Source organism: Doryrhamphus excisus, linkage group LG8 (assembly GCF_037039965.1).
Source record: "Doryrhamphus excisus strain RoL-2023G ecotype Guam linkage group LG8, RoL_Dexc_Guam_v1.1, whole genome shotgun sequence".
NCBI lineage: Eukaryota > Metazoa > Chordata > Actinopteri > Syngnathiformes > Syngnathidae > Doryrhamphus > Doryrhamphus excisus.
The window spans coordinates 10168863-10185141 of NC_136364.1; the positions used below are offsets into that span (position 1 = coordinate 10168863).

Consider the following 16279-nt stretch of genomic DNA (forward strand, 5'->3'; position numbering starts at 1 on the left):
CCAATAATGTTTTTCACCTTTATCAAAGTGCTGGCACGCACAGATTTCTTTGACCCCATGGCTGGTTATTTAGCTGTTGCACTCAATAAAAGAAATGTACTGACAGCAAGCCAGCAATGAATACGGTGCATTGTTTGGCCACTCCATTTCACCGAACGATACAATACGGTTTGTGTGCAATATTAAAAAACCCAAGGCCAAATTTTGACAAAGATCAAAACCAACTGTGGCATTACAAAAACCATGGTTTGAGTTATGGTTTAGTTTATGTCGAACATGCTTCACAAAGAAGTACATCACATTTTTACGTTTACACCATTCAACATGTCAGAAAAGCAGCATCTTATTCAATCTTACCTCGTCAGTGGTTCAGCAGTTAATGCATGTTCACTTCCTGCGTTGACATGTTTACCATTCTTTTATGTGCAATTGTAAAGTGGGTTTGCTTATTCAGTCATAAAGTATAAATAAAATAGATGAAATTGACATATTGATTGTATGGAATATATTGGATGTTAAAATCTTTCTTTCTAAAATTGTCTATAGAACAGAAATAAAATCATATCACATGGCCAGCTATCAAATACACTGATAAGGATAACTTGGATGGTTTTATGAAAGATATTTGATTTGAGGGCGGATCAAAGGTCTATTCTGAGTGTTCCATGCATGTCAGGATACGCAAATTCTGCAATAATAGAACTTTAAACAGCGAGCTCAAAGGTGTGGGACCACAATTTACTAAATAAACTTCCTCCCCGGTACCCAATATAACAAAAAGCATGATGCATTGGTATAATGCATAGATATTAATGATACAGAACACAACAGACATGAATACAGTTCATAGAAGTTGGCTTTGTGACCACCCTTACCTGTAATTTAGCTGTCAGACTGCGACACTTTGTCCAATCTGAAACTTAGATCGATGACGAAAACTATTCCTTGTCACTTCTCGGCAAAGTTGAACTTAACATGCTCTCGCCACATCCTTGCACCGCTTGAAGCGATGGACCGACATCCTCATCCAGGTGCCCAGGCGTGCCTTTGTGTGACGGGATCTTTATCTCATTGCCACAAGAGGAAGTGCAGCTTTAGCTGTTACAAGTCAAGCTTAAAAGCAGCACCAGTTAATGATTGAAAGCTCCACATTTCACCTTAACCTGGAGTTAAAACATTGTGGGCTACACCCACTCTGTCGCACAGGTAGCGCACACAGACACACACACAAACAGTTTACACATAGTTGCTTTGGAAAATGACATATCCACCATCAATGCTTCACCAATACAGTGTGTTATACGCAGGGCGTTTACTATATGATCATAATACAAATAATGTACACACAATTACAACAATTGTAATTGCTATGTTGTACTTTTCCAGTAAATGGCTTTTTTTCAGCCAAATAATGTGACGCGCCTAGCTCATCGTTCACCTTAAGTGAACTCCACTGATAGCAGTTGATGTCACTGCAGCCATAATGATAAGATGCAAGGACTTAACCCATGAACAGTGTTGTGCTTGAACGAGTTCAAAAGTTCATTGAACACGGTCATATTTATAAAAACATTCAACTGAACACAACATATTTGGAAGTAAAGAACTTTAGGGCGCACTCATTCGGTTGATGTGAGAATCTGCGCCACGGGTTAGGTCCAGTTGTTACCTGATGAGAGATATTTGCAGTCCTGCTACAACAGCATGTTGTCGCGGCCTACGTTTTAGTAGCGAGTGGTGCTACACATGCTTCACACGGCATTACCCACGAAGCATTGCGCACACTCGCGTAACAAACCAGCAATTCTTAAAGAGGCGCAATTTTTGGCGCATTGTATTGCGTTGTAGAGCAGTTACATATGCTAACCCTCACAGACAGCTTTCTAGATCTTCCAGATTCTGCACCTCTTTCTGCAATATTTCCACGGACTTCCTGCATCCGACCCAAACAGTTTAATTTAATCCACTGTTCTACGTATGCCCACTATGCTGTAATTGGTCACACTCCCAAATGCTCCCGAGGACTTCCGAGTACTTAGCTCCGTGTTTGCTGAGTGCAGGCAATCTGCAGCCCAAACAAGGAAGTCCAGATCACATTGATGTCAGTAGAACTCCGTAAAACCTAACATGTAGACGCATCCAAAACTTCTTTCATGGCTCACTTCCAAATGCACAAACCTTATTCTCTTCTCGTTTAACACGGGAATACCACATCATGATGTCATTTATAGGTCAGAAAAGTGGAAAGAGCACAATAGGGCCCCTTTAATTGAAGCCCTGCTCTAGAGGAACAGTATCGGGGAAACAATAAATACAAAAATAGTGTCCGTTGTCCACACATTTGTTCCATATACAATACCTTCATCCATTTTATGTGATATAATTTAGGGTCTAGTATAACTGATTTCATTCAACAGATTTTTTGTTTTCTTTTAAAAACAAGATCGGTCCTTCATTCTCACAAAATTTGTTAAATGATCTCAACATTGAATTGGTTCGAAATTGAAATGGTGAACTACCACACTAGTGTGTGGACTGAATTTTGAACTTTTTACAAGCCTGCCCGCGGAGGAATTACTGGTAAGCTACACAACTTGACAAAAAAAGCGATTTAGATGGAGATATGTTTTATCGTTTTTTTTTTGTTTTTTTTTTTCTGATGTGCCGTAACTGAATTAAAAAGAAAAGCACATAGTATGATAAAATAATTGCTCAAGACGTGGCCTTACTGTCATGATGGTGACTGATTAACTCCACACTGCACAACTCTGATGACTCAGACTGGAAAAGATACATCTTTGTGTGTTTGTAATTAATGATATAATAATTTCATTTATTTCATATATCAATTCAAAAACTGCGTTACAGTGGACCCTCCAATCTGTTCACTTTGTTCTGTTGTTCTGTCTTCAAAACAATGACATTCACCATCATAAGATACTTTATTAATTGTGCAGTGCAATGTTTTTAGTAACATTTAATATACACTTGTTAACTCCTGCCAAAATAAAATATAAATAAATAAATGAAAGCACAAGGGCTGGATGGTGGAGGAGTGGTTAGCGTGGATGCTAGGTTAATTGGCGACTCCAAATTGTGCATAGGTATGAATGTGAGTGTGAATGGTTGTTTGTCTATATGTGCCCTGTGATTGGCTGGCCACCAGTCCAGGGTGTACCTGGAATGAAGGTTATATTACAAGAGAAAAACGATTCACAAGAATGTAGCTGAAATATTTGTTAGAAAAAAGAATGGAAAAAATGAGCACAACACAAAGCTTTGAATGGGGGATGTTTTTTTTATGTTTTTTTGGGCTGGTTTACAAAATGTAAAATACTAAAGTGACCCCCTCATGCTTTTCTTTTGTATTTTTCAGTATGTGGCCCTCGGTGGAAAAAGTTTGGTCACAAACAAAAAACACCTGCGCATAAATCTTATCATTAGCATGTAGTACCTCAGCTGTCCAACAGGGGTCCACACCCCACTTGCCACCTGAGTGAGGTGTCATCACCTGGCCGGCTGTTCAGGAAGTGCTCAAGAGGGAAATACCCACATTCTGCTTCTTTGAGCGCTCCAAATGATCGAAACAAAAGGTCATGCGTCTTGGATATTTCATGGATATTGTATCAGAGTACTTTGCGGGTAAATTAAAAAGAAAAAAAATGCTTGATGACAATAATGCTTCACTTTAGAGAGCTCCATCTTCACATTAAGAGAGGAAAACACCAATAGGAAGGCAGGACAGAGAAAGCAGGTGAACCGGTTTTTAAGAATGCTTGGTATGGGGACGTCACCACACAGACGTAAGATGTAGGAAGAAAAGAGAGTCGAGAATAATCGGGCTCATTATTTACATACAAAAATCAATATTGACATTTAAGTTACATCGAAGGAGGAGGAGCGACAGACGGGGGGCTACGAGAGCTTCGGATATGGGCAATAATGGTAAGCTATGATGTGTGACTGTGATGCTGTGACTTTGTATGTTTGTCATGCTACTCTTTCTAGCCCATTACTTACAGTTTACGTTCTTACAAGCTTGCCCTTTAATTTCAGGTATGAACAGTTGAATACTTTAACATAGTCAGATTGTATTATTGAAGCAATACAGTGAATGTGACGTTTCCATTTCAGGAGAGTTGATAACTTTAGTGCCCCTTAAAATGAATGTATTATTATTGTTATGCAGTGAAACCTCGGTTTTTGTCAGTAGAGTTTCCACTTTGCAGTTCAAATTTTGTAACTTCACTCTATCATGGTTTTTCTAAAATATATTTTAATAAATCACAGTACATTATTAGACATTTTGTTTTGCCTAAATTAAGCATTTTCAAGCCTAACAATGACTAAATCAACTAAAATACATATATCAGGCATTCAGAAGACGCATTCAAAGACGTTTTGATGATATGTGATGTTCTACACCGGTCACTAGGTGTCAGTAATGTTACAATAAAGCACCAGATTTTATAATTTTTTATTATTTCACAACTGGCGCAATTATCCTTGATAAAAACACAAGCTGAAACTCAATTCTAAACCCCAGACATCACTTCCTATCCAACCACCACTCAGTTTTTCCCGGGAAACACATTTGTAGCAGCACAAATCTAATTTTATGTCTCAGATGGCTTATTTACTCTTTTTATGGTAAGTGTAAAAGTAACTATCGGGTGTTATTTCATGTCTAGAGGGCTCTATTAATGTTAAAACCACATTTAGAAGGTTGGAAATACATTTTCTATGCTCTTTAATATTCGATTTATTTAATAAAGTATCCTACTTTTGCTGAAATTCTCTTATCACGCTTGGGTCTGGAACCAATTAACTGAGATAAATGATAATACCACAACAGGAAATAATGTAAATCAAATTACAATATTCAAAAAAATGTAAATATTAACCCAAAAACTTTTATTCAGTAATGTACATGCACAATACATATGAATTATGAATTTAAATTGTTTGCCTTTTATTAAAGACTCACAATCAGAGGTAATTTCAGATTTTGAATATGAAAACCGAGACGTATGAAAACCGAGGTACCGCTGTACAGGGCTAACAATGTACACTACCGCTCAAAAGTTTGGGATCACTTGCAAATGTATTTGTTTTCCAAAGAAAAAAATTGTTTCATTCATTTTCAAAAATTTGTATCCATTTCACAAACAATTAAAATACATTTTCAAAGAACGATCTACAATTTTGCATAGAGGCCTACTATCAACAACTGTCAGTCCTCTGCATCAATCTCCTGGTATGGCTGCTAATCCAAGTTCATCCTTTTATAAGGCTAATAGATGATTAGAAAAGCCATCTAAAAATCTAAACTAAAACTAAAATCTCTTACCATGCTGTTAACTACTTCCTTCAGAGAGCAGCACAAACTGGGTCTAACAAGGACAGAAAAACACTGCACAACTGTGCATGAGAGTGTGTAGTTTAAGACAAAGATGCCTCACAGCTGCACTAAATAGTAGCCATCAAACACCAGTGTCAGTATCAACAGTGAAGCGGCGACTTCAGGATGCTGGACTTCATAGCAGGACTGCCAAGAAAAAGCCATATCTCAGACTGGACAAAAACATTTCCAAGTCATCCCAAACTTAGAAGCGGTCGTGTATTTGTTGTTGTCATGCTGTATGCTGTAAATTGCCAGGGGCATTGTACACTTGGACAAACTATGGTGTCCTCTTAAAGAGACACTTCAGTTCAAATAGATGCCTTCTCCTGTCTGCTGCTTATTGACTGGATGGAATGCAATCAGCTTTCTGTGTTTGTGTTGCTAGGCAGCAGGGTTAACCCCACAGCGGTGGGGGTCGCTGTTGGTTTTGGCATCCTGGCCATCCTCTTCACCATCGGCATTGTGCAGTTCTGCCACAAGTACAAGTGCAAATCCTGCAAAACTTGTTGCAAGAAGAAAGGTGCGTGTGTGAGTGGAAAAAAAAGAGCCTTGACTGCTACTATTCTTTATCGATCTATACAATCATGTTTTTTGGTCTCCGCAGAGTCATTCACAGACAGAATGCTGGTGTAAGTAGTCCATCAGCATTATGAAGGGTTTGTGTTATGTCATACGTGCTCACTGGCTTCAACTTTCTCTCCGCAGAAAGGTCGGCTTAAAAAAGTCCCCTCCTCCTTTCACCATTAGCAGCAGCTTCAAAAGATGAGGCGTCTGTATGTTGTCTTCAATATTCTGTATATTCTAAAACAATATTCATATCGTAGTGGTTGGTGTTTGAAATGAATGAAGAGGATTTGTGTGATGCTGGACTGATGTCACTATGTTACTGTATATGTACACACGACCGTGTTTTAATGTATTATCAACACCTAAAGAACACATAACTCCTGTATGTTTCCTTTTATGAAGTGCAGAAATGAATGCTGATCATCACAAGCAGTTTTCTTGTAACTGGAAGTGACTAATCTCCATATTTCACACTTCTTTTCACGCTTTTTGGCATTTTGTATACGCTGAAACTGTTATGACTCATTGGTTTGGTCGGATTTCTCAGCTGATATTTAAACACCTTTAATGTCTTAAGGCAGGTGTGTCTCAACTTTTTCCACCAAGAGCTACATGCTGACAAATGAAAGGATGCAAGGGCCACTTTGACATTTACACCACACCTATTTTGGGTGTGTTGTTTTTTTCTTCAGATATTTCAACATAGATTTTATTGTATTTATTCCCATAATAGCATATTTTTTTCATTCATTCACTCATTTTCTACCGCTTATCCTCGCGAGGGTCGCAAGGGGGGTGCTGGAGCCTATCCCAGCTGTCACCCTGGATTGGTTGCCAGCCAATCACAGGGCACATACGTATAGACAAACAACCATTCACACTCACATTCATACCTATGGACAATTTGGAGTCGCCAATTAACCTAGCATGTTTTTGGAATGTGGGAGGAAACCGGAGTACCCGGAGAAAACCCGCTGTGTGGACTGCTCGCAAACCACTAGTCCACAGTGCAGCCCAGCATAACTTTTTCCACAACCTAATTTTACAAAGATTACAACTTAATTTTTTTCCTCATAATATTACAACTTTTGAAAAATAACATATTCTGTGCCACAAAAATGACATTATTTGTCCTCATAATGTTACCATTGTTACCATTTTTTCTTATTCGATACACCTATTTTAGAATAATTTGACTTTATTTCCATAATATGTAACCTTTTCCACAACATAATGTAATGGATAGGCTCCAGTATACCCCCAACAAGCGGCATAGAAAATGGATGGATTTATGGACGGGTACATTCTATGGGATGTCTACTTCTTTAAAGCAGGAGTTACGACTAGAAAGAGGAAATGATTTCTCTTGTTGTGCAGAAAACAAAGCACTCGTCATACAGGAACTTGACAGGGCAGCTTTCGTGACACATTAGGTGATATCATTAAAATGTCCCAAGCCAGACAAAATGGGGGTTCAATTTAGTTTCATATTCTGTTATACAGTGGTATGAAAAAGTTTGGGCACCCCTGATAATTTTCAAGATATTCCTTTATAAATCACTGGTTGTTGGGATCAACGATGTTAGTTAAATATGTAACTGAAACCATAAAAGGAAAATCTTGAAAATTACCAGGGGTGGCCAAACTTTTTCATACCACTTAAGTGTTCACAAAAAGCTCTTAAAAAGTGCTGTTGTAGAGTGTGGAGCTAGCATTATGTATGTGTTTTGCTCTCATTTTAACACTGGTCGTGAGGAGTTTTCACATTTGAGGTCGCTAGCAACCTGACTTGAGACCCATCTGTCAATCAATCTCAGTGCTCACCAGCCTTTCGGATGATCATGTTCACACTACACCAAATGAATTGTACAACGTGCAAAATACATATGTATTGTATTTAAACTAATATTTAATACGAGGACAAAAGAGACACATTGACAGTTAAATATAATAAATAACAAAAATGCAATGGGACGATGGACAAGGTAAAAAAAAACAAAGCATGTAAATAATTTCCCCCAACAGTTTCACTTCCGTCCCACTTCCCCTTTGGCATTTGATCACACCGCGCACTGAATGTTTTACCAACAAGCTGTCTTTCCTACATACTTTTTCCACTTACCCGACTCACATACATTCAAAGTAAAGGGACTTGAATTCCAAAGCAGCAACTCTTTGCTTTTCATAGAGGATCATCAGTCAGTGTTCAACTGAAGGTCACACAGCGAGATGCCCCGAGAGTTCATATTGTGGTCCATGTCTTCTCTCAGAGCTGTCAGCAATGGGAACGCCTCTCTTGTTTTCAAGTCACTCATAGCTGCTTTACTGTGTCTCATACTATCGAAAAAGTTGTTCATGCCTTGCAGGCCTATCTGATTTTGCGTGCTTTTAGCCTCATGGGCCATAAGTCCGAGACACCAAGAGCACTGAGCTGCACCAGAGCATATGCACGACTGAGGTCCAGCCCTGTAGCCGGAGACCACTTCGGCTAAAACCCCATCAGGGAGGATCTGTTTAGATTCCTCGTCCCCAACGTGATTCCTTAGGACGGGGCTCTGGCTGTGATAACTCCCCAACTTTCCTGTCGCGGTCAAGAAGGAGGAATCCAACTTACATCTGAGTCCCACCCCGCTATCCTCCATCATCTTGTCGGTATCATTCTGTTGGGGATAAACTACCCCGTTGTCCCTGGAACACTCCGGTCCTCCCATGCTCCCGCAACCGCTATCCTCCTGTCTCCTTGGCCTTTCAGTGGACACCAGGCTCACGCCGCTGTCCAGGCTGGTTCTCCTGTCTTTGTCCGCTTCAGCATCTTCCTCCAAAATGTGAAGTGCGCCCGAGTTGTTGGACATTTCTTGGAAAGTTTTCACTTCTGTTCTGGGGCCGGACAGGAACCAGCCTTTGTCGATGATCACTTCCATAGTTCCCTCGCTGACACTCAGTGGCTGCCAGTCACGTGCAATGCATTTCTAGAAAGAGAAGATGTTGTGACAAAATTATAAACACATCCTTTCATTCATTCATTCATTCATTTTCTACCGCTTATCCTCACAAGGGTTGCGGGGGTGCTGGAGCCTATCCCAGCTGTCTTTGAGCCAGAGGCAGAGTACACCCTGGACTGGTCACCAGCCAATCACAGGGCAAGACATAGACAAACAACCATTCACACTCACATTCATACCTATGGACAATTTGGAGTCGTCTATTAACCTAGCATGTTTTTGGAATGTGGGAGGAAACCGGAGTACCCGGAGAAAACCCACGCATGCACGGGGAGAATGTGCAAACTCCACACAGAGATGGCCGAGAATATGTAGTATATATATATATATATACATATATAGTATATAGGACGTACTTGTCTATAACCTGCAGGTGTCCATGTTGTATCATGGGATATTTACACAGAAAGACACACTATAAACATTGCAATCCTACCTACACTCGGTGTTCCCAGCATCATTCGTTAGCTCTGGTGAAATGTGAGACGTTTTTTTTTTTTAATCGGAGTTCAACAGTTGTAGTAATTCCAGACTTGATGAAACTTACTTAAAGATTTGTCAGATAAAAACACGATCGCGGCATAAAACGGAACACACTACTTTTCTGTTTCTGGAACTTATTTAATTATGGTAGTCCCGCTCATACCCTTTGCAAAGACGATTGTATTTACCAGAACAGTAATCCCACAGGAAGTAGAACCAAGCACAGCGGGAGTGCATGTTTTGCCAAATTTTCGCTTTAAGAGAATGTTTTACGTGCATACCAGTGCAGCAGGCGTCTTCGCTGGGCGATTCATGTGACAAAGGAGGCAGATTGCCACAGCTGAAAGAACAGCCAGCATAACCAAAGTCGTCAGGGATGACACAGCAATTATGAACCACTCTGTAACGATGCAAAACACAAGTGTTAGCCGGCGTGAATACATTTAAATATACTCAGGTCTTTGTTGTGTACAAATGTACGTAGGGCCGCATACTCAAAAACAAAGGATGTGGGGGCCATGTTGATATTTTTCATTTTGTAAACAGTTTAAAACAGGGGTCTCAAACACGCCCGCAGGACACTAGTTTGAGGCCCCCGCCTTGATATAAAAGTTGTTAGTGCGGCCCGCGCAAGTTTGATATGGATGCTGTATGGTATCATGTACCCAGAAAAAATTATTACGTTTGATTAATGTTCATGTTAAAGGTTAAATAACTGTTAATAGGTATCCTCCCTATCCGTGTGGAAGTGGTAAGTTTTTGGCTATTTTTGTTTAAAGGAAATAACTTGAAGGCTACCGTTTAGGTCGCTAGCTCTCTAGTTTGCGAGTTAGCATGTGTCTCAAGACCCTGCAGTTGCGCAATATGTTGTAAATAAAAAGAGTATAAATGTGACTATAGTCGTGTTTTGTCATGTCTACAGGGCTCTAATAATGCTTTGTTCATTTTAATCTGAAAAACCACCTACTATATGTGGTTTCTTAAGTTTTTATTATTTGCCGTTTTATTATTATTATTATTATTATATTTATTTAATACTGATTGATTGATTTTCTTTATTCTTGATTTGTTCAATGGAACAGTGGAATGTTTTATCAGAGCTTTTATTTTAGAAAATCGGAACCAAAGCACTGAAAAAGTTTGTATATTTTTCTGTTTTTTATTAATTGTTTTTTTTTTTTTTGGAAAACCTGATGCGGCCCAGCCTTGCCCAGACCCTAGCTCCAGTGGCCCCCAGGTAAATTGAGTTTGAAACCCCTTGTTTAAAAGCACATCCACAAATGGCCCTTGGGCCTCACTTTGGAAACCCCTGCTGTATAAGAAACCATAGTTTTGCCAACCTTGTTCTGGAAGTCGTAGGCATTGTTTTGGCGATAAATTGCTTGTGGATAGAGCGCCGTTTCCCTCCACCATGATGCTCACACAGTACTCAACCCCCCAGCGGAGAGATGTGAAGGTTTTAGAGCCCTGATCCAAGCCATCTGTCAGGTATGCTATGGTCTTCTGTAAGACAAAAATGACAAACAGGTCAATTCATTATACTACCTTCAACATTTACTCGTTACTAAGTTGATTACCTTGTCATCTTGACCATTTTCCTCCAAGTACATGATGTACGTAACCCCAAAGGGAAAGAGCTTTTTCAGGACAGGTTTTTGATGAACATGGACGGTGATAGTGCTAGATGTAGCATATAAGGTGAATGATGGAGGCTGCAGGTTGCCTGTAAGATAAGAAAATATGTACATTTCAACTGGAATAATATAAACCTAGCTTTGAACAACACAATTATGTTATAGCTATACCGCTACTGCTTTTACATTTATCTGTAGAAGAGGGCGGCACGGCGAGCGAGTGGTTAGCGCGCAGACCTCACAGCTAGGAGACCAGGGTTCAATTCCAGCCTCGGCCATCTCTGTGTGGAATTTGCATGTTCTCCCCCGTGCATGCGTGGTGTTTTCTCCGGGTACTCCGGTTTCCTCCCACATTCCAAAAACAAGCTAGGTTAATTGGTGACTCCAAATTGTCCATAGGTATGAATGTCAGTGTGAATGGTTGTTTGTCTATATGTGCCCTGTGATTGGCTGGCGACCAGTCCAGGGTGTACCCCGCCTCTGGCCCGAAGACAGCTGGGATAGGCTCCAGCAACCCCGCGACCCTCATGAGGAAAAAGTGGTAGAAAATGAATGAATGAATGTATCTGCTCGATTTTAAAAACTGCCCATTTTCTTTCTCTGCTGCATCATCAGGATTCAAAATCCAGATCCAAACCCAAACTGATTCAAATTTTCCTCGGCCTGTGTCCTAACCTTCATCAATTCAGTGAATTTAGCGTTTCACCGGAAACAGGCTCGGCTTACTGCTGGCAATGCGAACCAAGTTTCTGCTCCGGTTGTACAAGGACCAAATGGCACGTAGTAGCGCGCCACCAATCCTGTACTCCTGGAGCACCCCCCACAGGACTTTGCGAGGGACACGGTCCAATGCCTTTTCAAAGTCCGTAAAGCACATGAAGACCGGTTGGATAAACTCCCATGTGCACTTGCAAGGGTGTAGAGCTGGTCCAGTGGTTCGCGGCATTACAGCTATTGTAGCTGAGGCTAGACTAACGGTCGTAACGGAGTGTGATACCCTTATAGTTGGAACACATATCGCCTAACAAAACATACATAACATAATAACATAATAAGACCTAACATTGACATTAACTATAGATTACAATAACAAAATAACAGTGTCATTTTGTAGATATGACATAACATCACAACATCATATCTAGTTTTGCTTACTTTCATTTGGTAGGAATTTCTTCACCGTCCACTCAGACGTGTCGTTTCCGTCTACCGTCTGAACTGCGACCTTATAGGCACTCGTGTAGTCATGTATGAGCCTACTTAGGTCACAGTAGGTCCTTGTGATCCCAGTGCAGCCACCAACCACGTCCAATTTGCCAGAAAACCTGTCAGCTCAAATCACCTCTGTCAATATGTGAATTATGATATTACATAACCAACTAGAATTAGCACAAATGTTATTATCAAGTACTGTTGTATGATTGGAGTTGCTACTGTGGGGGATAACATACTTGGCTAGTTGTACATTGTACTGGATGTCTGATGTGGCGTTTCTCGGTTTATTCCAAAGGACGATGACTTCGCCATCGAGAACATTCACTGACAGTTTGACACCCTGTCCTGTTGGCAAAAAACAAATGTACAACTAAATACAAAATAAATACAGTGTCCTTGCTTGATTTGTTCCAAAAAGTCAGACAAGACAAATTTTCCAATAGGAAATAATAAAAATTCAATGAATCCGGTCCAGTACTCAAAAATATGAAGGAAAAAAAGATTTATTAAAGGATAGTTATACTTCTACTTGCAGAAATGAAACTGAATTCAACAGTGTTTTTCACCTTCTTCATCAAATTATCTTTCATCTAATTATTTAGTAGTTGTACTCCAAAAAAATTGAGTGAGTGATTCAGCAAAGTACAAGGTGCTTTTTTTTGCAGACAACATAGTGCCTAAATGATTTAATAAATGATTGCTGTTTTGTGGTGGAATACGGTCTATTATTATAAATAAATGGAATGTTTACACAAAATCTTGGCCTAAATTAATCATTTTCAAGCACAAAAATGGCTAAATGAATGAAGATAGAAATATAAGACATACAAAAGATGTGACGTGAAGTGTAATAATGTATCTGTGACTTGTGTGCGCTTTTAAGATGGAAAGCTGTTTGACATCATCTACAGTGAAGAAAATAAGTATTTGAACACCCTGCTATTTTGCTATTTCTCCCACTTAGAAATCATGGAGGGGTCTGAAATTTTCATCGTAGGTGCATGTCCACTGTGAGAGAGATAAACTAAAAAGAAAAATCCAGAAATCACAATGCATGATTTTTTAACAATTTATTTGTGTGATACAGCTGCAAATAAGTATTTGAACACCTGTGTATCATCTAGAATTCTGACCCTGAAAGACCTGTTAGTCTGCCCATTAGAAGTCCACCTGCACTCCATGTATCATCCTGAATCAGATGCACCTGTTTGAGGTCGTTAGCTGCATAAAGACACCTGTCCACCCCATACAATCAGTAAGACTTTAACTTGTAACATGGCGAAGACCAAAGAGCTGTCCAAAGACACCAGAGACAAAATTGTACACCTCCACAAGGCTGGAAAGGGCTACGGAGCAATTACCAAGCAGCTTGGTGAAAAAAGGTCCACTGTTGGAGCTATCATTAGAAAATGGAAGAAGCTAAACATGACGGTCAATCTCAATCGGAGTGGAGCCCCATGCAAGATATCACCTCGTGGGGTCTCAATGATTCTAAGAAAGGTGAGGAATCAGCCCAGAACTACACGACAGGACTTGGTCAATGACCTGAAAAGAGCTGGGACCACCGTTTCCAAGGTTACTGTAGGTAATACACTAAGACGTCATGATGTGAAATCATGCATGGCACGAAAGGTTCCCCTGCTTAAACCAGCACATGTCAAGGCCCGTCTTAAGTTTGCATATGACCATTTGGATGATACAGAGGAGTCATGGGAGAAAGTTTTATGGTCAGATGAGACCAAAATAGAACTTTTTGGTCATAATTCCAATAAGCGTGTTTGGAGGAAGAAGAATGAAGAGTACAATCCGAAGAACACCATCCCTACTGTGAAGCATGGGGGTGGTAGCATCATGCTTTGGGGGTGTTTTTCTGCACATGGGACAGGACGAGTGCACTGCATTAAAGAGAGGATGACTGGGGCCGTGTATTGTGAGATTTTGGGGAACAACCTCCTTCCCTCTGTCAGAGCATTGAAGATGGGTCGTGGCTGGGTCTTCCAACACGACAACGACCCGAAGCACACAGCCAGGAAAACCAAGGAGTGGCTCCGTAAGAAGCATATCAAGGTTCTAGCATGGCCCAGCCAGTCTCCAGACCTGAACCCAATCGAAAATCTTTGGAGGGAGCTCAAACTCCGTGTTTCTCAGCGACAGCCCAGAAACCTGACTGATCTAGAGAAGATCTGTGTGGAGGAGTGGGCCAAGATCCCTCCTGCAGTGTGTGCAAACCTGGTGAAAAACTACAGGAAACGTTTGACCTCTGTAATAGCAAACAAAGGCTACTGTACCAAATATTAACATTCATTTTCTCAGGTGTTCAAATACTTATTTGCAGCTGTATCACACAAATAAATTGTTAAAAAATCATGCATTGTGATTTCTGGATTTTTCTTTTTAGTTTATCTCTCTCACAGTGGACATGCACCTACGATGAAAATTTCAGACCCCTCCATGATTTCTAAGTGGGAGAAATAGCAAAATAGCAGGGTGTTCAAATACTTATTTTCTTCACTGTATCTCGAGACTGTAGCATAGTGCTAGCAACATGTTAGCAATGTCGAGAGTGGCTGGCAGCAGCTCCTCTGTGAATATTCCTCGTATACTGTATGTGTTCTCTGCTTGTTGATAAAGCGTTTGAAGTACATCATGAGTCTCTCCGACCATAACTAGTAGAGTAGTATGCTACAGTACTACAACAACAAGAAGAAACTGACCATAGGGGTGTTATGTAATGCCTACAGGGCTTTAATAATGATTAAAAAAACATATTTTGAAGGTCATAAACAGGTTTACTCTGTTCTGGCAACAAAAGTATTCAATTTATTAATATTGAATCACTTATTGCGGTCGGGTCTGGAACTAATTAACTGCGATAAATGAGGGACAAATGTACGGGGCAAATGGCCTCGTTTTTTACATGCATTGCTGTATGAAAACTGGCACAGTATATGAAAATCATGGTAAATTTAAGCTATTTTCAACCAATCCCGAACCACACTTATTATACTATTGTGGTCTGTTACTACCTCAATCATATTTATTTATTTAACAACCCAATACAATACACTCATATGTGAATTTTACTCATCTGTATACACCAGTCATTATTTGCACTATGACCCATTTATCATTGCACTAAAATTAATATATCTGCAATATGTCTGCTCCTACATATGCTCCTGTGCAATACTTTTTATAATACATTTGGATATCTTGTATATATCTTGTCTATATCTTGTTAAATTGTCTTTTTTACTCTACTTTTATATACTTTTTTTTTTAACTTGACGACTGCACTGAAAAGAGAAGCTCTCCAATCTCGTTGTACATCTTGTATAATGACAATAAAGGCCATTCAATTCCAAAACATTACAGGGAAATCCATTGATGGAATGATATTGCATAACATTTACAGGATCTCCAATAGCTCTTTTTTCTGTTTCAATTTCAAGGTATGTTTGAGTTGTAATTTGTTTTCAACATTTATTTGTCACACTAATGTAAAATTAAATCAACTACTATAATAGAACACATTATAATAGAATAATAGAATATATTTAATTTGACATTGATCCTAACCAGGATACTTCAAACAGCAAAAGTGTCATTACCTGACCCACAGATGAGTTTGGAAAGAAGCATGAAGGCAATCAGTAGTGTCTCTTGGCTCATAGTCACTGATGTCATCGTGGAGTTACAAAGTGGCATAATCCTGAAAGCCCCAAGAACAGTACAACCAAAGGGACATGTTTACCTCGCAGCACCAACTGATTCTGAAGGGGAGATTCTGCTTCTGCTCTTTCAAACACTTGCTGTCAGATGACACGTTTCCTGTTGTGACGCTCTCGCTCTCTCACAAGTCCCAGCAAGACTTTATCTTCCTCTTTTTTTTAGTTTCAGCCCTCGCCTTATACACATTTGAGTTGATGAGGTTTTTCACAGAAATGTTGACACAGTACACGACATTTGAGTTC

General features: G+C 39.8%; 1 protein-coding gene and 1 long non-coding RNA gene across 2 annotated transcripts; one reads left to right on the top strand and one right to left on the bottom strand.

The window, feature by feature from the left end:
* Nucleotides 1-3582: 3582 nt before the first annotated feature.
* On the top strand, nucleotides 3583-7525 carry LOC144899651 (uncharacterized). Its single transcript, XR_013627975.1, has 4 exons — nucleotides 3583-3945; nucleotides 5790-5924; nucleotides 6009-6033; nucleotides 6110-7525. It is a non-coding gene; the product is annotated as an uncharacterized LOC144899651 (long non-coding RNA).
* Nucleotides 7526-7830: 305 nt separating this feature from the next.
* Nucleotides 7831-16061, bottom strand: il10ra (interleukin 10 receptor, alpha). The gene is made up of 7 exons (XM_058080896.2): nucleotides 15917-16061; nucleotides 12542-12650; nucleotides 12246-12415; nucleotides 11034-11179; nucleotides 10797-10959; nucleotides 9738-9856; nucleotides 7831-8940 (listed from the first exon to the last, which is right to left on the bottom strand). Exons 1-7 carry the CDS (start codon nucleotides 16011-16013, stop codon nucleotides 8167-8169), a joined length of 1578 nt encoding a protein of 525 aa, XP_057936879.2. The 5' UTR covers nucleotides 16014-16061; the 3' UTR covers nucleotides 7831-8166.
* Nucleotides 16062-16279: the final 218 nt, after the last annotated feature.